The 20,192-nt window shown below is 47.0% G+C and overlaps 1 protein-coding gene across 3 annotated transcripts in view; it reads right to left on the bottom strand.

Moving 5' to 3' along the window:
* LOC144143599 (ral GTPase-activating protein subunit beta) overlaps positions 1 to 20,192 on the bottom strand; it is a 78,628-nt gene that overhangs the window by 4,816 nt on the left and 53,620 nt on the right. For all 3 annotated transcript variants that reach the window (XM_077675418.1, XM_077675420.1, XM_077675419.1), the window contains 4 exons: positions 18,774 to 18,912; positions 16,935 to 17,090; positions 7,035 to 7,262; positions 1,033 to 1,165 (listed from right to left, as the gene is read on the bottom strand). In XM_077675418.1, the coding sequence (XP_077531544.1) occupies positions 1,033 to 1,165; positions 7,035 to 7,262; positions 16,935 to 17,090; positions 18,774 to 18,912 (656 nt within the window). The remainder of the gene's footprint in view (positions 1 to 1,032; positions 1,166 to 7,034; positions 7,263 to 16,934; positions 17,091 to 18,773; positions 18,913 to 20,192) is intronic.

Here is a 20,192-nt window from a genome sequence, read left to right as displayed (position 1 = left end):
TAATGCACAGTAAGCCATTGTCGCCAAATAAGGTTTGCAAATGCTCTGCGTAAATCTCTTGTAGTTTTCTTGCTTTCTGAAAAACTATCTGCTACATTCACCTTCCAGTGCTTAGAATTCCATGAAATAGTTTCAGGAGTTTGCACATGTGCGCACATAAATTTGCACTATAGCACATCTCTCACAGTAAACGGAACTCCTGTTAAATGGAACTAATTTTTTTGGTCCCTTGAGGTTCCATTTATCGAGCCTACTGTAACCAGTATCCTTCGTTTTTGTTGCTTGCATCAATCTGCTCCTGCCAAAATTTATCACTTGATGCATCCCTTTTTTTTTATTTACCCATTTTTACCGTTAATCACTCTTTGCTAGTACTGCGCAGTTTTGTTATGAAGTACCGTAAAGTACTCAAAGTATTTCGCACTTTTATTGGTTGAAACAATGTCCACAGCATGATTTGTTAAGTGACTTAAATATTTACCACCACTTCTATATTAAAGAAGCGCAACTGATACTAACCAGGCTTGTGGATTTTTGTTCAAGCTTATCAATCTCATTACCAGTACTCACCTACAGGGCAGAAACTTGGAGGCTTACCAAAAGGGTTCAACTTAAAGTGGGGGACGACTCAGCGAGCAATGGAACGGAAGATGACAGGTGTAACATTAAGGGACAAGAAGAAAGCGGAGTGGGTCAGGGAACAAACGCGTGCTAAGGACATATTAGTAGAAATTAAGAAGAAATGGACGTGGGCAGGGCATGTAATGCAAAGGCAAGATAACCGCTGGTCATTAAGGGTAACAGAGTGGATCCCTAGAGAAGGCAAGAGTTGCAGGGGGCGGCAGAAAGTTAGACGGGCAGATGAGATGAAGAAGTTTGCGGGGATAAATTGGTCCCAGTTGGCACAGGACCGGGATATTTGGAGATCGATGGGAGAGGACTTTGCCCTGCAGTGGGCGTAGATAGGCTGGTGATGATGATCCATCTCATTTCACTGCTCATGTTAACGCTAAAAGCCGAACGCCCACTCACTTGGTTCCCCGACTGTGCACTTTTATGCGGAATAGGCCACTCTGGAGGGCGTGGACAAAGATGACGAAGACATCTCGGTCGCCACGTGAGGAATATGTGTCCTGGCCAGTGTTGGTGGCTGGAAGCATGTCGGCTGCAAAAGATAAACAACACACGGAATCTTTACCTGCAGACCCTCGAGTTCAACAAACTTAGGAAAGGCTTATGCACTTTTATACGAAACAAAGCGCATTTAAAGGACTACTGACACGAAATTCTCGTGTTACATTTTTTTCACTGCTATAGGTGCCCACCAGCCCACTAATCATAGAACGGCACATTAGACGGTCGATCGCACCATAAACAATCATTTACGGCGCCATTCATTCATGCTAGTTTCGGTTTCGACAAAACGAATGCCAGGTGGCCGCCATGACAGGAAGGCACCCCTGACGTCACCATTCTTGCCACACTGCTGCCGGTCTGGACGCGCGCATGAGGAAGCGCACACACGCGCCCAGACCGGCCGAGGTCGTTACCACCTCTACGCGCCCCGGGCAGCAAAAAACCATGACGTGATACACATGGCATAGCAGCGTGCGCCAACCGCAGCCAGCGCGTCCTATTAAGATTAAAATGGATTTAAAATATGTTATACTGAACGGCTACTGTTGAAACTTGCTGGGAGATATCTCCTGATCAAAAGGAAGCATTTTACATAGTTATCTGAGATTTGAAATTCCTGTTTCACTACTCCTTTAAGGGTGTAAACAAAGATAAAAAAACACCCTCACTCGCCACCTGTGAAAATTATGTCCTGGCCAGTGTTACCGTATAAACCGGAATATAGGTCGAGTTTTTTTCAAAAAAAATCCGCACAAAAGTCACCCCCGTCTTATATAGCGGTCATTGGCAGAATGTAAATCGTTGTCTGGCAACAATGTGCAAGCGTAGTCCGTCGCCAATCGCCATCGCCATTCGTGTCGGACTGCTTTCTCGATCTATCAGGCCTTTATTTTATTTCGCTTTTCTCTAGTTTTTCGTCTTTTACTCGTGTATTATACGCGTGCGTGCGTACATTTCTGTACGTCTCCATTCCCAGATAAGTGGCGGCAGTTGACGCCAGTTTACCGCGGCGTTTAAGCTGACGGCGACTGAGTCACTGAGCAGAATGGGAATATGGCGGCGTAACGCCAGTTAGGCGTTTCAGAGAAAAGTGTGCGGTACTGGCGGAGCCAGAAAGCTAAGCTGTGCGCGTGCAACCCCCTAAACCGATCGTTCTGTGGACGTCAAGCGGTGCACCCTGAGTTGGAGAACAAAGTGGCGGACTTTGTCCGGGAACTTTGTCCGGGAACATCACTCACGATCCCTCCGGAAGCCATGCGCGGACCGGCTCCGCGAACTGTACAATGAGTGGATAGCCGGCGACAACAAAAAGACCTATACGGGCCGGTTGCGACCGTGTCAAGCTGGGTGTCCTTCTCTGGGCAGTCGCTGCCCGACGACATGGTTATACGAACGTTCAGGAAGTGATTGTGTTGATTGTGGGGGTTTAATGCGCCGACGGAACGCAGGCGACGAGGCGGGCCGTAGTGGAGGGCTCCGGATTAATTTTGACCACCTGGGGATCTTTATCGTGCGCCGAAATCTCGTACACATGGGCGTTTTTGCTTTTCGCCTCCATCAGAAAAGCGGCCGCCGCGGCCGGGAATCGAACCCGCGACCTCGTGCTCAGTAGCGCAACGCCTTAGCCACTGAGCCACCGCGGCGGGTACGTTCAGGAAGTGCTCCATCAGCAACGCGCCTGATGGCATGGAAGATGACAGTGCGAAGCAGTCATACTCGGACGACTCTGAGAGCTCGGACGAGTGACTTCGGCAGGCATAGTGAGTGGCAGTGACGGACGGGCGTCGAAAATAAATATAGACATCGTGAGTGCGCTTCTGTGCCGAATTATTTTTTTTGTCAACTTTTCCCACCTCAAGGTAGGGGGTCGACCTATATACCGGGTCGACCTATAATCCGGTTTATACGGTAGTGGCTGGAAGCATTTAATTAAGCTGCAAAAAGTTGGCGCAGCTTGACCTAGTGGTGAAGGCTGGAGAAACAACAAAGGTGGTGGCCTCTCTCCCCTTGTCGGAGACCCGGCTGTTCCACCCACGCAGATTTCCGAACTTGCTGCTCAAAACATGACTGGCAGGCCCGGATCGTGTTGTCCGCAGCTAGGGTTGCCACCTGCCCGGTTTTGGACCGGCCCGACCGGTTTTTTTAAACAGCGGGCCGGTTGCCGGTCCATGCTTAAAACCGGCCGCCATTGGCTGGTTTTTTGGCCTTCATGCCGTGATTATGTCCGTTTTGGCGTTTTATAAGCGTAAATTCAACAACTAAGACGATAAATATGTGCCGACAAGCTGCGCAAAGGCACGCGAGCAGAGAAAATACGCGGGCTAGCGCGCTGCCTGAGATGGAGGGGGAGCTAAGGTGGGAACAAAACAGCGAAATGCTACCGCCGCGGTCAGAAATTGCGGTTACTTTTCAGTGAAGCACATACAGAGCAATAACCAAGCTCTCAATCACTTTCAATACAAATGTTATGTTGGTTAAATTTCTCTATAAGAAAACGCTACAACAAGCCGCATGTCAAAAACATGGCGTCTTTTTTCAACACAAATTAAATATTCTATATACCACGCCCCCCCCCCCCGAAGGGCCGGTTTTTTTCTCGGGGAAAGGTGGCAACCCTATCCGCAGCCTTTCACATCTCTCCCAAAGTGGAACATGTCAGCACGCGCTAGCACCCGCGGCAACCGGCTTCACGAACTTGGTATCTGTGCTCCCCACTTCAGGCACTAACGCTTGTGAACTGGCGAGTAGAAGAGCACGTGCGAGATCACGCCATGAATGATGGGAAGAGTGTTCTTCAGGTGCACGATTCTGTGTGCTAAATATTTTTTATTAGTATTTATTTTTTGCGAGCTCATCACGTGACGCAAGCCCCTGCGCAAGCAAGCCTGGTTGACCACGAGCGCTCCTCATGAAACGCATGCTCACATGCACTCAGCCTTCTTTTTTTTTGTATTTTGTTCTGGTAATGCTATACGGCAGACCTAAAAGCTTAAACAGCTCCACTGTTCAAAACCAAACATAGACCCTTCGTCTGCAAACGCTCAAGTTCAACGAACTGAGGCACGACTTGTGCTTGTTTATGCGGAACAGGCTGCTATGAACGGTGTAGACAAGGCTGAGAAGCATAGCTCAGTTGAAATGTGCAAAAAATGCGCCCTGGCCAGTGTTTGTAGCTAAAAGTATTTCGGCTGCAGCGACAGACACAAAACATAGACTCCTCATCTACAAACCTCAAGTTCAACCAACTGAGGCAAGACCTGGAATATGAGGCAAGCCAAGGCCTGGGTTCTGTACCAGTACTGGATCACCTGAGGTTCCTGGGCTTCTGTTGGTACTCGGGCAACTTATTCAATTCACATTGGTCACGATAACATCACTGTGGCTGCACATGACACAGGTGTCCCTCCCTTGTTTTACATCTGGTGATTTTAGGTCACTCGTCTTAGAGCTGCAATTGCTAATTAGCTGTTGTAATGAACAAGGTGAAAGTACATCCACTTTTTTGTTCCATACTTCTCCAACGAAAGCCCATGCATTTGAGTTTGAAGAGCACACAAAGACCATCTGACATTCTCATAATTTCACTGTGAAGTAAACATCAGTGAAAGCAAGAAAACTCAGCATGGTTACAGGGTCCTTTTAGTGATCAACAGCAGCATAATTAGCATTTAGTATGTGCGTATTCTAATGCAAGCTACAGTTGTCTTGTGGGACCATCACTACCCAACGGAAGCTATCATCAATTCTTATCGTCTATGCCGGTGTTCGAACAAGCTTACTAACCCAGTTTAGCTTAACTCTTTTGTTACCGTGCCTATTGAAAATCGTTCAATTTGAACAATACCTTGAGAGCCCCTTTTCATATTGTTCCAGGCGTTTTGGGAACAAGTAAAGCTATTTGGGGTTAGCTCTGAAAACACCCTTTCAAAAGCAGTTTTCTTTTCATTTGTGCAAGAAAAACGTGATTTTTGAAATGCGTTTGCACTATCTGTGTGTGGAAAAGGGGCGTGGTCATCGTGAGTCACTGCTACCAAAGAAGAAGGCGTGCTGCTCGTAATTACTCTGCATCAGCGTTTGGTTTTTGTTGTCAGGGCACAAATAGTGATTCAGAAGATGAATTTCAAAAGTCAGGTTTGCACTCTGACAGTAACAATCCCTGAAATTGGCTGAAAATATCGAGCAGTGCCTGTCTGCAAAGTTATTTCATGATTTTGGGCTGTTTTATTGCCTTTGTGCAAGTTGGTTTAGGCTGTGTTGTAGTTCTACTTACCACAGGGCCCCTCGCAAACAGTTTACAACAGTTTTGGTTTCGTTTCTGCATCACGAAACTCATATTTGGCGCTACTATGCAGTTACCCAACCTCAAACCTATCTGCCATGGTGCCTTCAGCGCCCGCTACTGATCCTTGAAAAAAGCATGCCACTCGTGATTTCATCCCACCCTAAACTGATTTCTGTGATAAAAATTTCTGATGCAAGTCAAAAGATAACATCCAGTTGCCAGATATCAGCTACGACAAGCATAGCGCTTCAAACCAGCCTTGCACACCACCAGCTGTTTTGCCAGCCAGTTTCGTTTCCATACGAGGGTATCTCTGGAGGTCTAGTGTTGCTTCTTAGTAGAACTGTTTATTCGGACGGAGTCTCCAACAGGTTTGGTATTGGTTCTTTTGAAAATGTTAGGTGGCGCTGCAATGCAGGAGGGTTGTAGTGCGGAACTCTTTCTGTACCGTGACAGATGCTCAGCGAAAGTTTACAGGGCACAATTCTAGCGTATCGAACCTCATTCCTGCAGGCAGGGCTACAATAGCGGGTCAGAAGGGAATGATTAACATCAGGTTTATGTTTTGAGAGACCACTGACAGTGACCGTCAACAAGATTCTTCCACGTCGCGTGCTACTGTGCTGGCTGTAAATGCAAAGTCAGTCATTGACAAGATGTTTTTATGTCACGTGGGGACAAATTAGTGTCTCTGATAATGTCAAAGCGCCAAGTTTCTCCAAAATCGCACATTTCGAAATGGAAGTTGGGCTTCACCACATGGCATGGGCACCATGCGTGCTAGCATTTTTCTTTTTTATATCTGACAAACTGTTCCGCGCAAATCAACTTTTTTTCTAGGACATGTTTCTGAAATGTTTCCCTACAAAATGCTTATTCAAAATTGTTTCTACTACTGGTCGTTTTTTATACACAATTCCTTTTTATCATTTTCTACAACTTGACAAAAATTTTGATTTTGATGCTTTTTTTTTTCGCAACTATGATATACGAAAACAGTTCAAGAACTGGTGTTCTTGGAAAGGGCGTTCAATCATCTGCATTTTATGTTGCTGCAATTAGTGCCCAACCAATACGTTTAGCTGAAAAACATGTTTTCTTAGACCGCTAAAAATTGGTTTACTCCCCACGGTAACGAAAGAGTTAATGCATGCAATGTACTTGAGCAGAGCAATGCTTCAAATTGAAGGATACCAAATTCACACCGGCTGTGATGGAATCATCAAGGTACCACTGCATTCGACGGGATCAAAATGAACTCACGGTCATCTCATCCCGATGATCCACTTTCAATCGCAGTTAAGGCTGGAAGTTGGGCTAGTTAATGTTGACTTAGAACCATTTTACCAGTGAAAAAAGACAGGGACCTAGACAGGAGCAAACAAGACGAACAGTTGAATTCTAGCGATTGTTCTAATTGCTTCTCTCTACGTCCCAGTCTTTTTTCGCTGGTAAAATGGCTCTAATTCAATCACAGCTTTTGCCAGCTGATCGCAATCATGCCAACACCTCGCTCCCAAATGTTCTACCATGAGCAAGTTAGCAATGTGGTCGACACCTTGTCTCCCTCACACACAGCCCCGGTCCATTCACCAGAAAGAGAACACTCGCTCACCCAGAGGGAACGAGACGTGATCCTCGAAGCTCTCCAGCCAGACGACCAGCACCTTGAGTTCGGCCAGTGACACGTTGGCCGAGCGCGCCGGTCGTGACCGGGCCGGTCGGGTGACCGTGTCCGTGTTGTCCATGTTGAGGGACATGGCACGCGCCTTCTCCGGGGCGCCTTCCGAAGCCTCGTAAGACGGCATCATGGTCGCCGTGCTCCGCTCAGGAAAGCTGTCCGCTGCGGAAAGAGGAGAGCCAACAGTGCACCAAATGAGGGTCGTCATCATCATCACCATCATCACCACCAGCCTGTCCAGGCCCGCTGCAGGGCAAAGGCCTCTCCCGTAGATCTCCAATTACCCCAGTCCTGGGCGAACTGCGGCCAATTTATCCCCGCAAACTTCTTGATCTCATCCGCCAATCTAACTTTCTGCCGCCCCCTGCCACGCTTGCCTTCTCTAGGGATCCACTCTGTTACCCTTAATGACCAACGGTTATCTTGCCTTCGCATTACGTGCCCTGCCCACGTCCATTTCTTCCTAATTTCTACTAATACATCCTTAACACGCGTTTGTTCCCTGACCCACTCCGCTCTCTTCTTGTCCCTTAATGCTACACTGATCACCTTCCGTTCCATTGCTCGCTAAATCGTCCTGAATGTAAGTTGAACCCTCTTAGTGAGCCTCCACGTTTCTGCCCCGGTCGTACAGGCCATATGGGTCATACAGGCCATGAAGTCCACACAAAAGCTCCCTATTCTGAAAGTTAACAAACCCTGGCATTTTTTGTCATTCCTCTTTCTAAGCATGACAATCTCTCTTGGGCTACGTCAACTCAGAAATTTTAGTCTGGTCTATCTATCTGCCCATCGCTTGATTCAACTATTTCCCACCTGGCCAAAAAATGGCCATGTATCTGCTTGCTTCTCTGCTTCCATGGCTCATTATTCAGCACAAAGAAAATTTCAGGAACACCTAACACAAAATGTGAGTAAATAACCGAGAGCACCAGCATCCACTCATTGAGCAGATTGGTTTTTTGATAGCGAATGAAACAATATAAATTATTGCATCCTGCATTCGTCACACAAGGAGCGGGAAAGGAAAAAGTGTGGGAAACAGGGAGGGAGAAAAAGGAGAGGGATTTGTGTGGCAAGTGCAGCAGACCCTCTTTTGTCCACATTTTCAGCGGAGCAAACAAATACACGCATGCCTGTTATCGTAGAATACCGCATTTTCGCGCATATAACCCCCCCCTGCATATAATCCGCACCCCCCCTTTCAGCCCACCAAAAAAGAAAAAAAATCCTGGCGTATTGCCCACGCATTTGGTACAGGCAAAGCTGCACCAAAGCTACTGCTCAAGCAACACATCACATACTATGTAGACAGAAAAAGGCTACATTTAGCAAGTAGAATACACTGACTGCAAGGCAAAAAAGCCACAATTCACTCAGTGTCACTGCTTTCGCTGGAGCTGTCACTTGAGCAGCAGTTTTCACAGTCGTACACAAGTTCATCTTCACGGCACAATGTGCAATGCAGCTTCACGGCACAACGAGCATTGCCGTGAAGCTGCACTAAAGGAAAAAAAACCCGCATATTATCTGCACCTTTACTTTGCCACTGAAATTTTCATATTTCTCGTGCAGGTTACACACGCAAAAATACGGTACAGCACGTGCCTGGCTTTTTATAAAGATTCATCAATGCGTTCATCGCAATGCTGCAATATGTTTATCGCAATGCATCACCACCCTCATCAAGATTCCATTCCTTCAGAAGAGACAGCAGCGCTGCGCATTCCACCTCCTCATGTGAGCACCAGGGCAAGGAACGCAGCTCCACTCCATTGAGAAGCAGCGGCACATGCGTAAACAGCTGTGCAGAATAACACATCATCCATCCAGGGGTGAGACAGCTGAACCAGATTTGGGAGCAGCTTTTGGAGCAGCGAAATTTAGATTTTGGAGCAGAAGAACCTTGATTCGGAGCAGAAGAACGACATTTATTATGTCACCTAGGAGCCTAAAAAATCAAATTTTTGGCCACTCGGGAAAAGGGGGAAGTGCGCTTTTTAATCGGTTTTGAATGTACATAACACTGAAACAGCCTTTCAATAAAGTTTTTTCTACCTGAGCATCACAAGGAACGAACTACACTACCTTTTTTCGAACCATTTTTACATTCTTGGGCTCTATGCATAGATAACGAGGAGTTCCGTTGCAAATATCGAATTGAAAAACTAAGCAATTTTAAGGAATTTTTATTATCCCGTGAATGCTAAAGTTGTTATTTTTGTAATCCCAGACTCGGCATTACGCACAACTAAGAGCCACGACAAAAGTTGCGCAAAGCGAGGTGACAGTCGTCGCACCCTACCAGCCCTCCCATTTCAAGCCCCAAGGTGGGCGTTCACTACGATCGTAATTAGAGTATTGGTATGTTTAGTCACCTCCCTTTTGGCATTAAATTTCAATTCAGGTAGATGAACCATTATTACTAGCGTGCGATAATAGCCCGTCCCGCTATCGGACACTGCTTGAACATTTGGCGGTGATGCAGCTTGCGTTGCCACTTCTGCAGTGTCCATCGTCCCACTCCCGCCACTCGCAAGCTCACTGTCAATAGCAACAATAACTCGGCGTTTTATAATGCCGCAATGAGTCCCAAATTTCACTTCAAGCACGCACCGCGCCTCACACTCAGAACGAAACACGGCGATATCGCAGGTACCCCGTTGTTTTTGATGAACCCCCGTCTTTCAAGTCGCATAACTTCCCGCAACAGGTCAAACGTAAACCCGGCCACCCCCATAACCAAAACCGCGATAGAAATCGGCGAAGAGCACTCTGCCTGAACCACGAGAAACTGCTTCGCCCAGCGGCCATGTTTTCCAATCTTCACCGCACCAATACTGGCCAGTATATTCTAGGCACTATAGCACCAAGATGGCGGCACCCAGTATTGTCGTTCTGGAGATGCGGTGCTCCCGAAATTGCTGTTTTAAAATCAACTTGCACAAGTAGTTTGTGAAAACTTTATATGGGAAAACTTTAAAAATTCGCACAATATAACATGTGCAACCTGACATTGTGACTTTTCGAACAAACTATCCCGTGGACAATTTTATGCGGGTTTTTTATTGAATGATCAATCAATTAAACCTTTACAAACAGCATCACCTTCAAGGTGCTGGAAAATTATGTCGTCAGTAAGCATTTTCCACCCCTGAAATTGACGGAAGCGTTAAAATCCTTGGCGCTCATACTCTTTCGGAGCAGTTTGGCGCAATTTTTGCAATTTTCAAGCTTTTGGAGCAGCCTGGCGCAGGAAAACGAGTTTGTATCAAAACTGTGCAATATGCGCAGCTGTCTCACCCCTGTCCATCCCTGAGGTGGCGAGATAATATTCCCTCCCCCAAATGGCATACGATAGCAAACTCGGGTGGGAGATATCAGCTCAAATTAGGGTAAAAAAAATGAAGGAAGCCCACACTAACGCGCAAGACTTGAAGGTAGCGAAGCAGTACGCAACCTTCTTGACCACCACGAAGGTTTAAGTCCAAGACTGCAGCCGATTTGCTTCTTCTTCCCTCCCGCAACAATATTCACTCCATCATAGTTGCCATAAGTGTGACCTTCCCTCATTTTCTTGGAAGTGACAATCACTGGGCATCACCTTGGAGGGGCGTACGCTATGACGTGTCTTTCTCGTTCGAGCAAGGGTTGCCACGATTATGGCGAACGCTGGAGTTCTTTATTGTTTTCTTTGCCAATCTTGGCCAATCTCTTTAAGTTAATATGCTTGGCCTGCAAACATGCGCCGCAGACGCTGGGCAGTTGCCGCGAGACACGCACACGCACACACGAGCGCTCGGCTTTTTGTTTTGTTTTGTTTTGTTTTTTAACTGTCGGGTGGACGCCACAATCTTGGCCAATCACCCTAGGTGGGTATGCTTGGCTTGACAAACGTGCGTCAGGGACGCTGGGTGGTCGCCGTCAGGCATGCACGCATGAGCGCTCGGCAATTTCTTGGCATTTCTAACTGCGGACAAGAAAAATTACGATTTGCTAGGAGCTTCTCTGTCAAAAAGTGAACTCTGGCCAGCACGTAGATTGGAGCCCTGAAAACTGACCATCAGGGTAATGGGGTAACTATCAAGTGATGGCACAAGAAATAGGAGTGAACCAATAACTCGATGAGGGGGTGAATTAAAGAAATTGGGTGGCCAATAACGGATTTGGATAGCACGGGATAGGAGCACTTTCTTGTCTTATGAAGAGGCCTTTGTTCTATAGTGGAAGTCAACAAGGTTGTTGCTTTTGTTGTTGTTGTTGTTGTTGTTGATGATGATGACGGTGATGATGAGTTTATTATAAACACACCCTCCTTGCACTTGTGATATTGTGTTCTGAGATAGCTTGATTGATTGATTGTAGGGTTTAACGCGCCGACGCAACGCAGGCGATGAGGCGCGCCGTAGTGGAGGGCTCCGGATTAATTTTGACCACCTGGGGACCTTTAACGTGCGCCGAAATCTCGTACACACGGGCGTTTTTGCTTTTCGCCTCCATCAGAAAAGCGGCCGCGGCGGCCGAGAATCGAACCCGCGACCTCGTGCTCAGCAGCGCAACGCCTTAGCCACTGAGCCACCGCGGCGGGTTTCTGAGATAGCTACAAGTACAGCAATGCTGGTGCGATGCCGATCGTTAAGCGTATCGACACAACATGTCCCACCACCCCACCAACATAAAAGATACCAAGCCATCCTTATTTATGATGATAATGCATAGAAATGAGCTAAGAGAAACAAATTATTTGCAAAAATGTTGGAGCCAAAAGGGGCGGGCTTAGACTTGAAAAAAAAACGCAGTAGTTTTGTTCAGATCTTGCTTGCACGAGGGAGCATAGGGCTAAAAGTACAAAAGCTGTGTTATAGACAAGTATTACCCCATCACACAACAAATCTAATGGCATTCAAAGTAAATGGCATTAGCAGTGATGCTACCGGCTTAGGCCGCTTTGGAGCAGCTTTTGGAGCAGGCAAAAATGCGTTTCGGAGCAACAAAACCAGCTTTCGGAGCAGGTGTTGATAGAAGCAATTTTAAGACACGTATTGCATTCATGAGATAGATAATCGCTAAAAGCACGCCTTTCAAGGATAATAATAAATTAAAAGAACCCAGAACATGGATATTTTGTCCCCATTTTCATCAGTCTCCTGAAGAATGTCTGCATTGAACTTTTTTCAGCAGTCTGCACAACAAAAATTAAAAAAAAAAACAAGCTCTCATTTTTACACAATAGAAGATTTACTATGAACAAACTAAAAATTGCTCATCACAACGAACATGCTGTGTAAAATCGAGCACTATTGGAAGGCTATCGTAGGAAGGCTACATCAGTAGCGCCACGGCTTTGACTGCATACTTGAACATCACGCTCCTCCCCGTGTTGCACATGAGTCACTATTTAGCAGCATCAGCGCTGCCACCGCAAGGGTCTAAAACGACAAGCCACCGATAGCAGCGCTATTGTTAACAAAGGCAGCGGGCAGCCATATCTGGCAACCAACATGCAGCAGGCTGAATCTTGCCCCTTCACGACAAGTTTGCCGCAGGTAGCCCATTAGCCCCCCTCCCCCCTTCCCCAATAACCCCGAGACTATGTTAATTCCTTGCGAGGCCACATGCACGCATTTCACCTTCAATTTCCACGTATGTGAATTCTATGCCTCTATGAACTCTACATGAAATCTAAGACGGGCGTCGTCAATGCGTGCCGTACTCGTTAAGCTCGGAAACGTCAGGTGTCGTGAAATTGCCGTACTTGCTCGCCAGTGCACGGCCCGAACTATGTCACCGTTTCCTGCCCTTGCATACTATTTTCTCCCCCCTGCACTTTGTAAATTCTCATCTGTTTACAGTAAAATCTCGATGATATGAATTTCGCGGCACCGCGAAAAGTATTCGTATCATCCGAAATTCGTGTGAACAACACAGACCAAAAAATTAAGCACTAAAACTAGGGGTGTGCGAATATTCGAAACTTCGAATATTCGATTCGAATTTTTTGGTATTCGATTCGATTCGAACGACACTTTTATTGTTCGAAATATTCGAACCACCCAAAACAAAAAAAAAAAAAAAAAATTCAGAGCGTGTCTGTATCGGTGTTTATTTACAGTGGACTCTCGATGATACGATTCTGGGGGTGCGAATTTCGGGGTGATAGGAATTTCCGAAAAGTCCCGGCGAGAGAGAGAGAGAAAAAAAATTTTTATTTCTCCAGCAGAGGCTGATGTGTGGGCGTCGCCCCGTGGAAGGCGTCCCTAGTCCGGGATGCCGGCGAATTGCATCGTTTGCAATGGGAAAAATTTCGGCTGTTACGAACGGACCTGGGCGGCCCGGCGGAAGATACGAACGAGCCGGCGAGGCACCCGACTGCCGAACGAGCAAGTGACGGCTCTCGCTCCCCTGTTTGTCACTCTTTCTCCAGAAACGGCCGGGCTGTTTATTTCTGCTCGCGAAAACGCTCTGCGCACGCCCAACGCGCTGATACCGCCGCGAAACCACCCCCACGCTGCGCGCGGCGCGGCCGGCGGCGTCAACATGGCGTCGGCTCCAGCCGCGAAGTGGCGCGAGCGCTCGAGCGACCGCTTTTAACCGCTCTTTAAAATGCGGCTCAAGGGAGACACGAAGTTGCTTGTGCGGTAAAGGAGCTGATAATGCACGCGAAACGGTACTATAAAACATCATACGCGCCGCTAGTGAAAGCGCCCATAAAATATTTGCCGGGGTGCTAAGCCTAACCATCTCCGGCGGAGCCAAGCCGGCTGTCTCGATCTCATCGCAAGTAGTCAGGCTCCTCCATTCTGCCGCGCGCGTCGTGCGTCATTTTCTGACCGAGGTAGGCGCTACCGCGGGCGCGAAATCGTCGATGTGGGCGTGAAAATACAGCGCTCGCAGAGCCGAGGCGAGCAAATCGCGTGCAAAAACGCACCATGCGGTTCACGCTTGGCTGTTGCGGCGTGTAGCGAGCTTGGGCACAGCGAGTGAGGAGACGAGCGCGAAGCTTTACGTGCTCCAGAAAGGACTGCTTTGCGACACGGGGGTTAAAAAAAGCAGAAAGAATCACGAACTTCTTCACGCGAAAGTAGGAAAAGAAATAAACGAAAACTTTTTTCAGCGCTAAATTTTTTGGTCTGTGTTGGTTCATACGAATTTCGGATGATACGAATATTTTTCGCAGTCCCGCGAGATTAGTATCATCAAGATTTTACTGTATCAGCGCGCGGCAATGTGCACGGGCTTAGGCATGCCAGCTACTAGTGTCTCAAGTGAGCGGCTGTTTTCGATATCTGGTAGTGGTGACGAGCAGGAGGTTGTCACTGCTCCCCGAACATGTCGAGCAGTTAACCTTTCTCCATGTTAACATTTAAGTGAGTGCAGACATTAACCTGTGGAGTGCAATGGTATTGTGTAATTCCTAATTTTACTTTGTGTGATTTGTTGTGCAATAAAGTTGCAGTTTTTGTGTCTCTAGATGGTGAAAACATTAATTTTACAAAAAACAATAAGTATTCGTATTCGAAAAATATTCGAAAAATATTCGATTCGATTCGAACTTTGTTTTTATTATTCGAATTCGCTTCGAAATTAAAAAAATTGATATTCGCACACCCCTAACTAAAACAAGTTTTCGATTATTTCTTTTACTTTCGCGTGATGAAATCCGTGACGTTTTTCTGCTTTTTTTAAACCTCCATGTCGCCGAGCGGTCCTTTCTGGACTCATCTCCGCACTCGCGCTGCCCAAACTCACTCACTACAGGAGCGTTTTTGCACGCGATTCGTGCGCGTCTGCGCGCCCGCGTCGGCGATTCGGCGCCCGCGGTCACAAAATTACGCGCGACGCGCGTGGCAGTGGGAGGAGCCTGACGAATTGCGCCAATGGGAAGGCGTGCGCCTCATGGCGGCAGTTACAAAGCCCCCGAGACAGCCGGCTGGCTCCGGCGGAGATGTTTAGGCTTAGCACCCCGACAGATATTTCATGGGCGCTTTCACTAGCGGCGCGGATGATGTTTTATAGCACCGTTTTCGCTCACATTATTAGCTCATTTACCGCACAAGAAACTTCGCGTGTGCTTTGAGCGGCATTTTAAAGTGCGGTTAGAAGCGGCCTCTTGAGCGTCCCGCACCACTTCGCGACTGAAACCGCCGCCATGTTGCCGCGGCCGGCCGCGCCCCGCGCAGCGTGCGGGTGGTTTCGCGGCGGCGTCAGCGTGCCTGTGGAGTGCGCGGCGCGTTTTCGCGAGCAGAAAACAGCTTGACCGTTCCTGGAGAAAGAGCGACAAAGAGGGCAGAGAGCCCGTACGTCGCCGTAGCTTGCTCGATCGGCAGTCGGGCGCCTCGCCGACTCGTTCTTATCATCCGCCGGGCACTGCAGGTCCGTTCGTAAGAGCCGAAATTCTTCCCATTTCAAACAGTGCAATTTCGCCGGGACTAATCCGAAATTCGTAACATCCAGAAATTCGTATCACCCAGAATCGTATCATCCAGATTCCACTGTAACTACAACTCCTGCGTCCTCATCTCTTGCCTACTTTTCTACCAGCACAACTCCGCAGGCCCCCGGTCGACGCGTACGCTGTCGGGGCGCGTTGGCGAGCGAGTACGGCAATTTCACGAAGCCTGACGTTGTTGCCGAGCTTCACGGGTACGACACGCACACGGGTACGGCACGCACATCACGACGCATATCGCGGCCCGAAGACCGCGAGGCGGACGGTCGCGACGGCGGCAGCCGGTCTCGCGCGCCCAATAGGTGCGAAGCGCACTGCACGGAATTAACAGCCTCGGGTATACCCGAGACTGTTAATTCCGTGAGATGGGTAAACTGTTAATCTCCCCATCTACCCCTCTATACAGGGGGAGATGGGGAGATTTCCCAACGCCTACGAGGCGCCAGCAGCAAAACGCATCATCGCCGTTATCGCAAGATTCGCAACAACGGCCAGTTTGCCTTGGCTTGGCTCGGATTGCGTCCTGAAAACAGGTACACCGCGATGTCGCTTTCAATGTGGAACCTCAAGTAGTTAGTTTCGTTTCTGAAAGGGGGACGTCCACCCTTCGGCGCAGGTTGGGCGCAGAAGCGCCAAATTTAGAGGAAATGTAGCAGGATGTAGCAGCCAGAGCACTTTGGCGCAGTTTGGCGCAATTGGCGCAGCGGTAGCATCACTGCATTAGCGGTTAATGACATTCGGTTCGGCCGTGCGGGTCTACACGGTGAAACAAACGTCATCTGATTGTGATAGCGGTGACGTTTAGAGAGCTCGCAAAACCACAAAATTATATTTTACGCACATCTAGAATGTTTCTACACATAATACCTTTTTAAAAACATAACAAAAAAATTATTTTTTTAATAAAAATAGGAAAATCACCGGTTTAGGTGGCATTTAAGTAGACATCACAAGCCGATACAAGTCTGCAAAAAATCCGTACTAGGTAGCGCGTGCAGTGGGGCGAGATTTTCTTTAGTACTTCTTTGTCTTTCTTTATTTGAACAACAACACAAAAAGGAAAATATAAGTTTACTGACAATTTTTAGAAGCAGTATTCCTTAGTTTATTACTGAATCTTCTTGTCTAGCGACGCGCCACTGCTGTAGAGGCTGCTCATTTGGCTGCGGAATGAGCTCCCAAACCTCAGTTAGCCGCTAAATGTCATTCACGCCTAATGTCATTCAGTATTCTCATGTAGCACCGAATTAATGACATTTAGAGCGAATGACATTTGCTCTAATGTCATTAGATCTGCCATATGACACAGGTATAGGTTGCCCTCTGTACTTTGGAACAACATGCTTCGAATAAACTGCACGTAGAAAAATTTTCCCATTACCCACCTTTGGGCCTTAGGGTGACCTCGCCGGAAACCACGTCCTGTGGAAGGCTCTTAGGCGACGGAACTACGAAGACAATCTCGGAAAGCACGTCGGACCAGTAGAGCACTTGGTGGTGGCCACTGTACAGGCTTCCTCCGTGATCCGCTGGCAGATCGGCTGCAAGAAAGACATAAACATTTTACACCCCCCCCCCCGTACACAGTCCAAAGGTCCGACAAGTGACACACGAACCCAACACCTTTGGTCGGACTTGCACTTAGCGCACAAAAACATGAACTCGCTGTTCTACTTCATATGGACCTTCAAGTTAAAGTAAGATATGGACCTTAAGTTTTACCGACCGTTCTTTAGTCATGGCCACAAACATCTTTAAGATTAACAGACTGCGAGTGCCAGCTCGATTACGCAAGAAGGTATGAGGAGCCAAGGTGATTTGCACCTGTAGTGAGTTCCATGCTGCTAAAGAACACAGCTGTGAGTTCGCGACTTGACCCTGTTTCAGTCCTTTTAACCCTTTCTGTACCATGAAAAAAAAAAAAAAAGAAGAAAGAAAGATGTACCAAATTTATCGAAAAATGTTTTTCGCTCAATTTGTAGAGCTTTTTTTTCTGGATAAAATGGCACCATTATTTCAATGAAATAAAGTTCCGTCATTTTTTAATTGCATAAAAAAAATTGCTGTAAGGTGGCTTCAACGGCACCATTATCTCGATGAAATATGTTCCTTTATTTCTTTAATTGTGTAAAAAGGTTGCTCAAGGATGGCTTCACCGCATGACCACAGTGTCTTGCAAGAAAAGCGCCATCAGGGCTCCAAAATGAGCGATGACGAGTATAGTTGTCATGACCGATGAGACTATACTCGTAATTGATCATTTTGGTACAAAATCTCATGATGACTATCTTTATCAATGGAAGCAAAAGGCTTCAACGAAGTTCTTTAGGGTGAAGCACCTTAGGAACTCGGGCTGTCGGCGTCTCCTGTCACCAAGCGACAGGAGACACCAACATCTTCTGCCGTCATGTTGTCAAACGATGGTCAAAAAAGTGTATAACGAATAAAACTGGTTCAAAATAAAGTAACATGATAAACAACATGATAAACCTGGCTAAAATGACACGTAAACTAACATATTTAAGGGTAGCTTGACTGCGGCAGCGCGCAAGCGATTGTTTAAGCGTGGACGAGCGTAGCTCGTCTTCGGTCGGAGCGGTACAACCCGTGTGGATGAGCTCAGCTAGTCTACGGTAGGCAAAGGGTTAAAGCAACAGCAATAAACGGCCCCTTAAGCAGATAACATGGCCACACCCACCGAGAGTATCTTTTATTGTTTTTTTTTTCTGTAGGTGTGTGCGTGCATACATGTGCGCATGTTGCTTGGAGTTGCTATAGCGTGTAACACCTTGCATGCAGTGCGTGCCTACGTTCCTCTAGGAAAGATAATTATCGGTTGCAATTTTTTCTAAGTTCGGATCTACCACGAACCGCGCACTCATCGATGCTTTGCTCATGCAAATGTGCAGTCATAGTTTCCAGCAACTGCTTGCGCTATTTCAACTGCGATTTCAGGATGCTTTCCCAGAGAAAAAACGTGAGCGTGTTAGAATGGAGTAGATGAGCGTATGCTTAGGAGACCGCGTGGCATGCAAATAATTTGTTATTTGCTGAAACATTCGTACATAGCCGATTATTCGGAAACTTTCGAATATGCATTTTTTGAATCGGATATGCTTCAAATGAACAGAATATTCAATTCGTAATCGAAATTTAGAATATTCGCACACCCCTACTTAGGAGCGAACATGCAAGGCGCAGAACAATGCAGACCGCGTGCTCACCGATGTTGAAGTCCCCGCTGGTGACCCTCCAAGAGGTGGCCACGTTGCCCGTCCACCCAGTGTGCATCCCCACGTCCACTGGCCAGCCTAGGGAACGCAGGAACTCGAGGAACTGTGGGTGCACGTTCCGGCTGCTTGTCTGCAGGGAATATGAAAAGAAAACCAAAATTACACTATGCTCACTAGAGGTACACATCATGCGCAGAGTCTAGGGTTTGAAGTTTGGGCCTATAAGGTGGGAACCAGAAAAACTGGGCCCGTTTGCCCGTACACTTAAGTTCCCAATTAAGGGGGGACACTGGTCTTGAGGACTGAAAATTTGCCAAAAAATCAATTTTCTGTATTAATTTTATTTGCAGTCTACAGGTCCCAAAGAATGTACCTGCAAAACATCATAGCTGTATCATAAGTATTCACAAAGCTGTTGCCCTTTGAAGTCGCCTAAATGGCCATTTTTGCCTATGTTTTCTCAGAACCAATTTTTTTCCCCACATGGTCAGCTGTCGGGTACAATATCTTTGGGATGTACTGGTTCGATATGTATCATTTTTGCAGCATTTGAAAGCTTATGAACTAAACAGTGCAATAAAATAAAAAAGTATAGGATTTCTTTTTGTTGGCGCAAGATTTTATGCAGTTGGTTTTACAAAAACATTGAACATTGATGACCTGACATTTATGAAGTTTACAGCATTTGCAGAAACAAGGCTAAAATTACTACTGTGGTCCTTACGGAGCACAAAGGGATAAAACCTATTTGAGTATTTCATAGGTAGATAATGAAAATATTGCTCCAAACGGAGTGGCATACCATGTTGCACAACTCTAAACTTACACGCCATAGACGAAAACCGGCTGTATATTTGTGCTTAGGATGTTAAAATAGTACACCGAATGTGTAAATCTCAAGAACATGGGTTAAAAAATAACAAAAATGTCTTCAAGACTAGTGTCTCCCCTTAAGTTCTCACTTACAAATAAGACGCCAATAAGTAGAAGTCGGTCACGGCAAATAAGCCGGTTGCCAGAAAACCCGACAGGAACTCTACCTTAACTGAGCGTTCGTATCAGTTTTGGACACGCGACTTATTACCTAGACAGCGCTAAAGTCGTAGTTGAGAACTTACCGTATTTACTCGCGTAATCCTCGCACCCCTAATGTGAGCCACCAAAACTTGAATTTTTTTGGTTCCTCGCATAATCCTCGCACCCCCAACTTTGCAGCGGCGAAAGTTGCCTGCTCGCGAAACCCGCATGGTGCACGCGCTCTCCAACGCGCGCCCTCCCCCGCCGCCTCTCGGTTCGGCGGAGAGCGCTGTTTATCCAAGGCCATCCAGGTGCCCTAACAACCTGCATGGCTACTCCCTAACAGGCGCCCTAACACGCTATACTCACACTGTCCTTGAGCCGGTTTCGCGC

This window comes from Haemaphysalis longicornis, unplaced genomic scaffold (assembly GCF_048455015.1).
Source record: "Haemaphysalis longicornis isolate Haplotype H1 unplaced genomic scaffold, Haemaphysalis longicornis Haplotype H1 scaffold_6, whole genome shotgun sequence".
Taxonomy (NCBI): Eukaryota; Metazoa; Arthropoda; class Arachnida; order Ixodida; family Ixodidae; genus Haemaphysalis; species Haemaphysalis longicornis.
The sequence above is the reverse complement of the archived record's forward strand: the minus strand, read 5'-3'. Positions and strand labels throughout refer to the sequence as shown.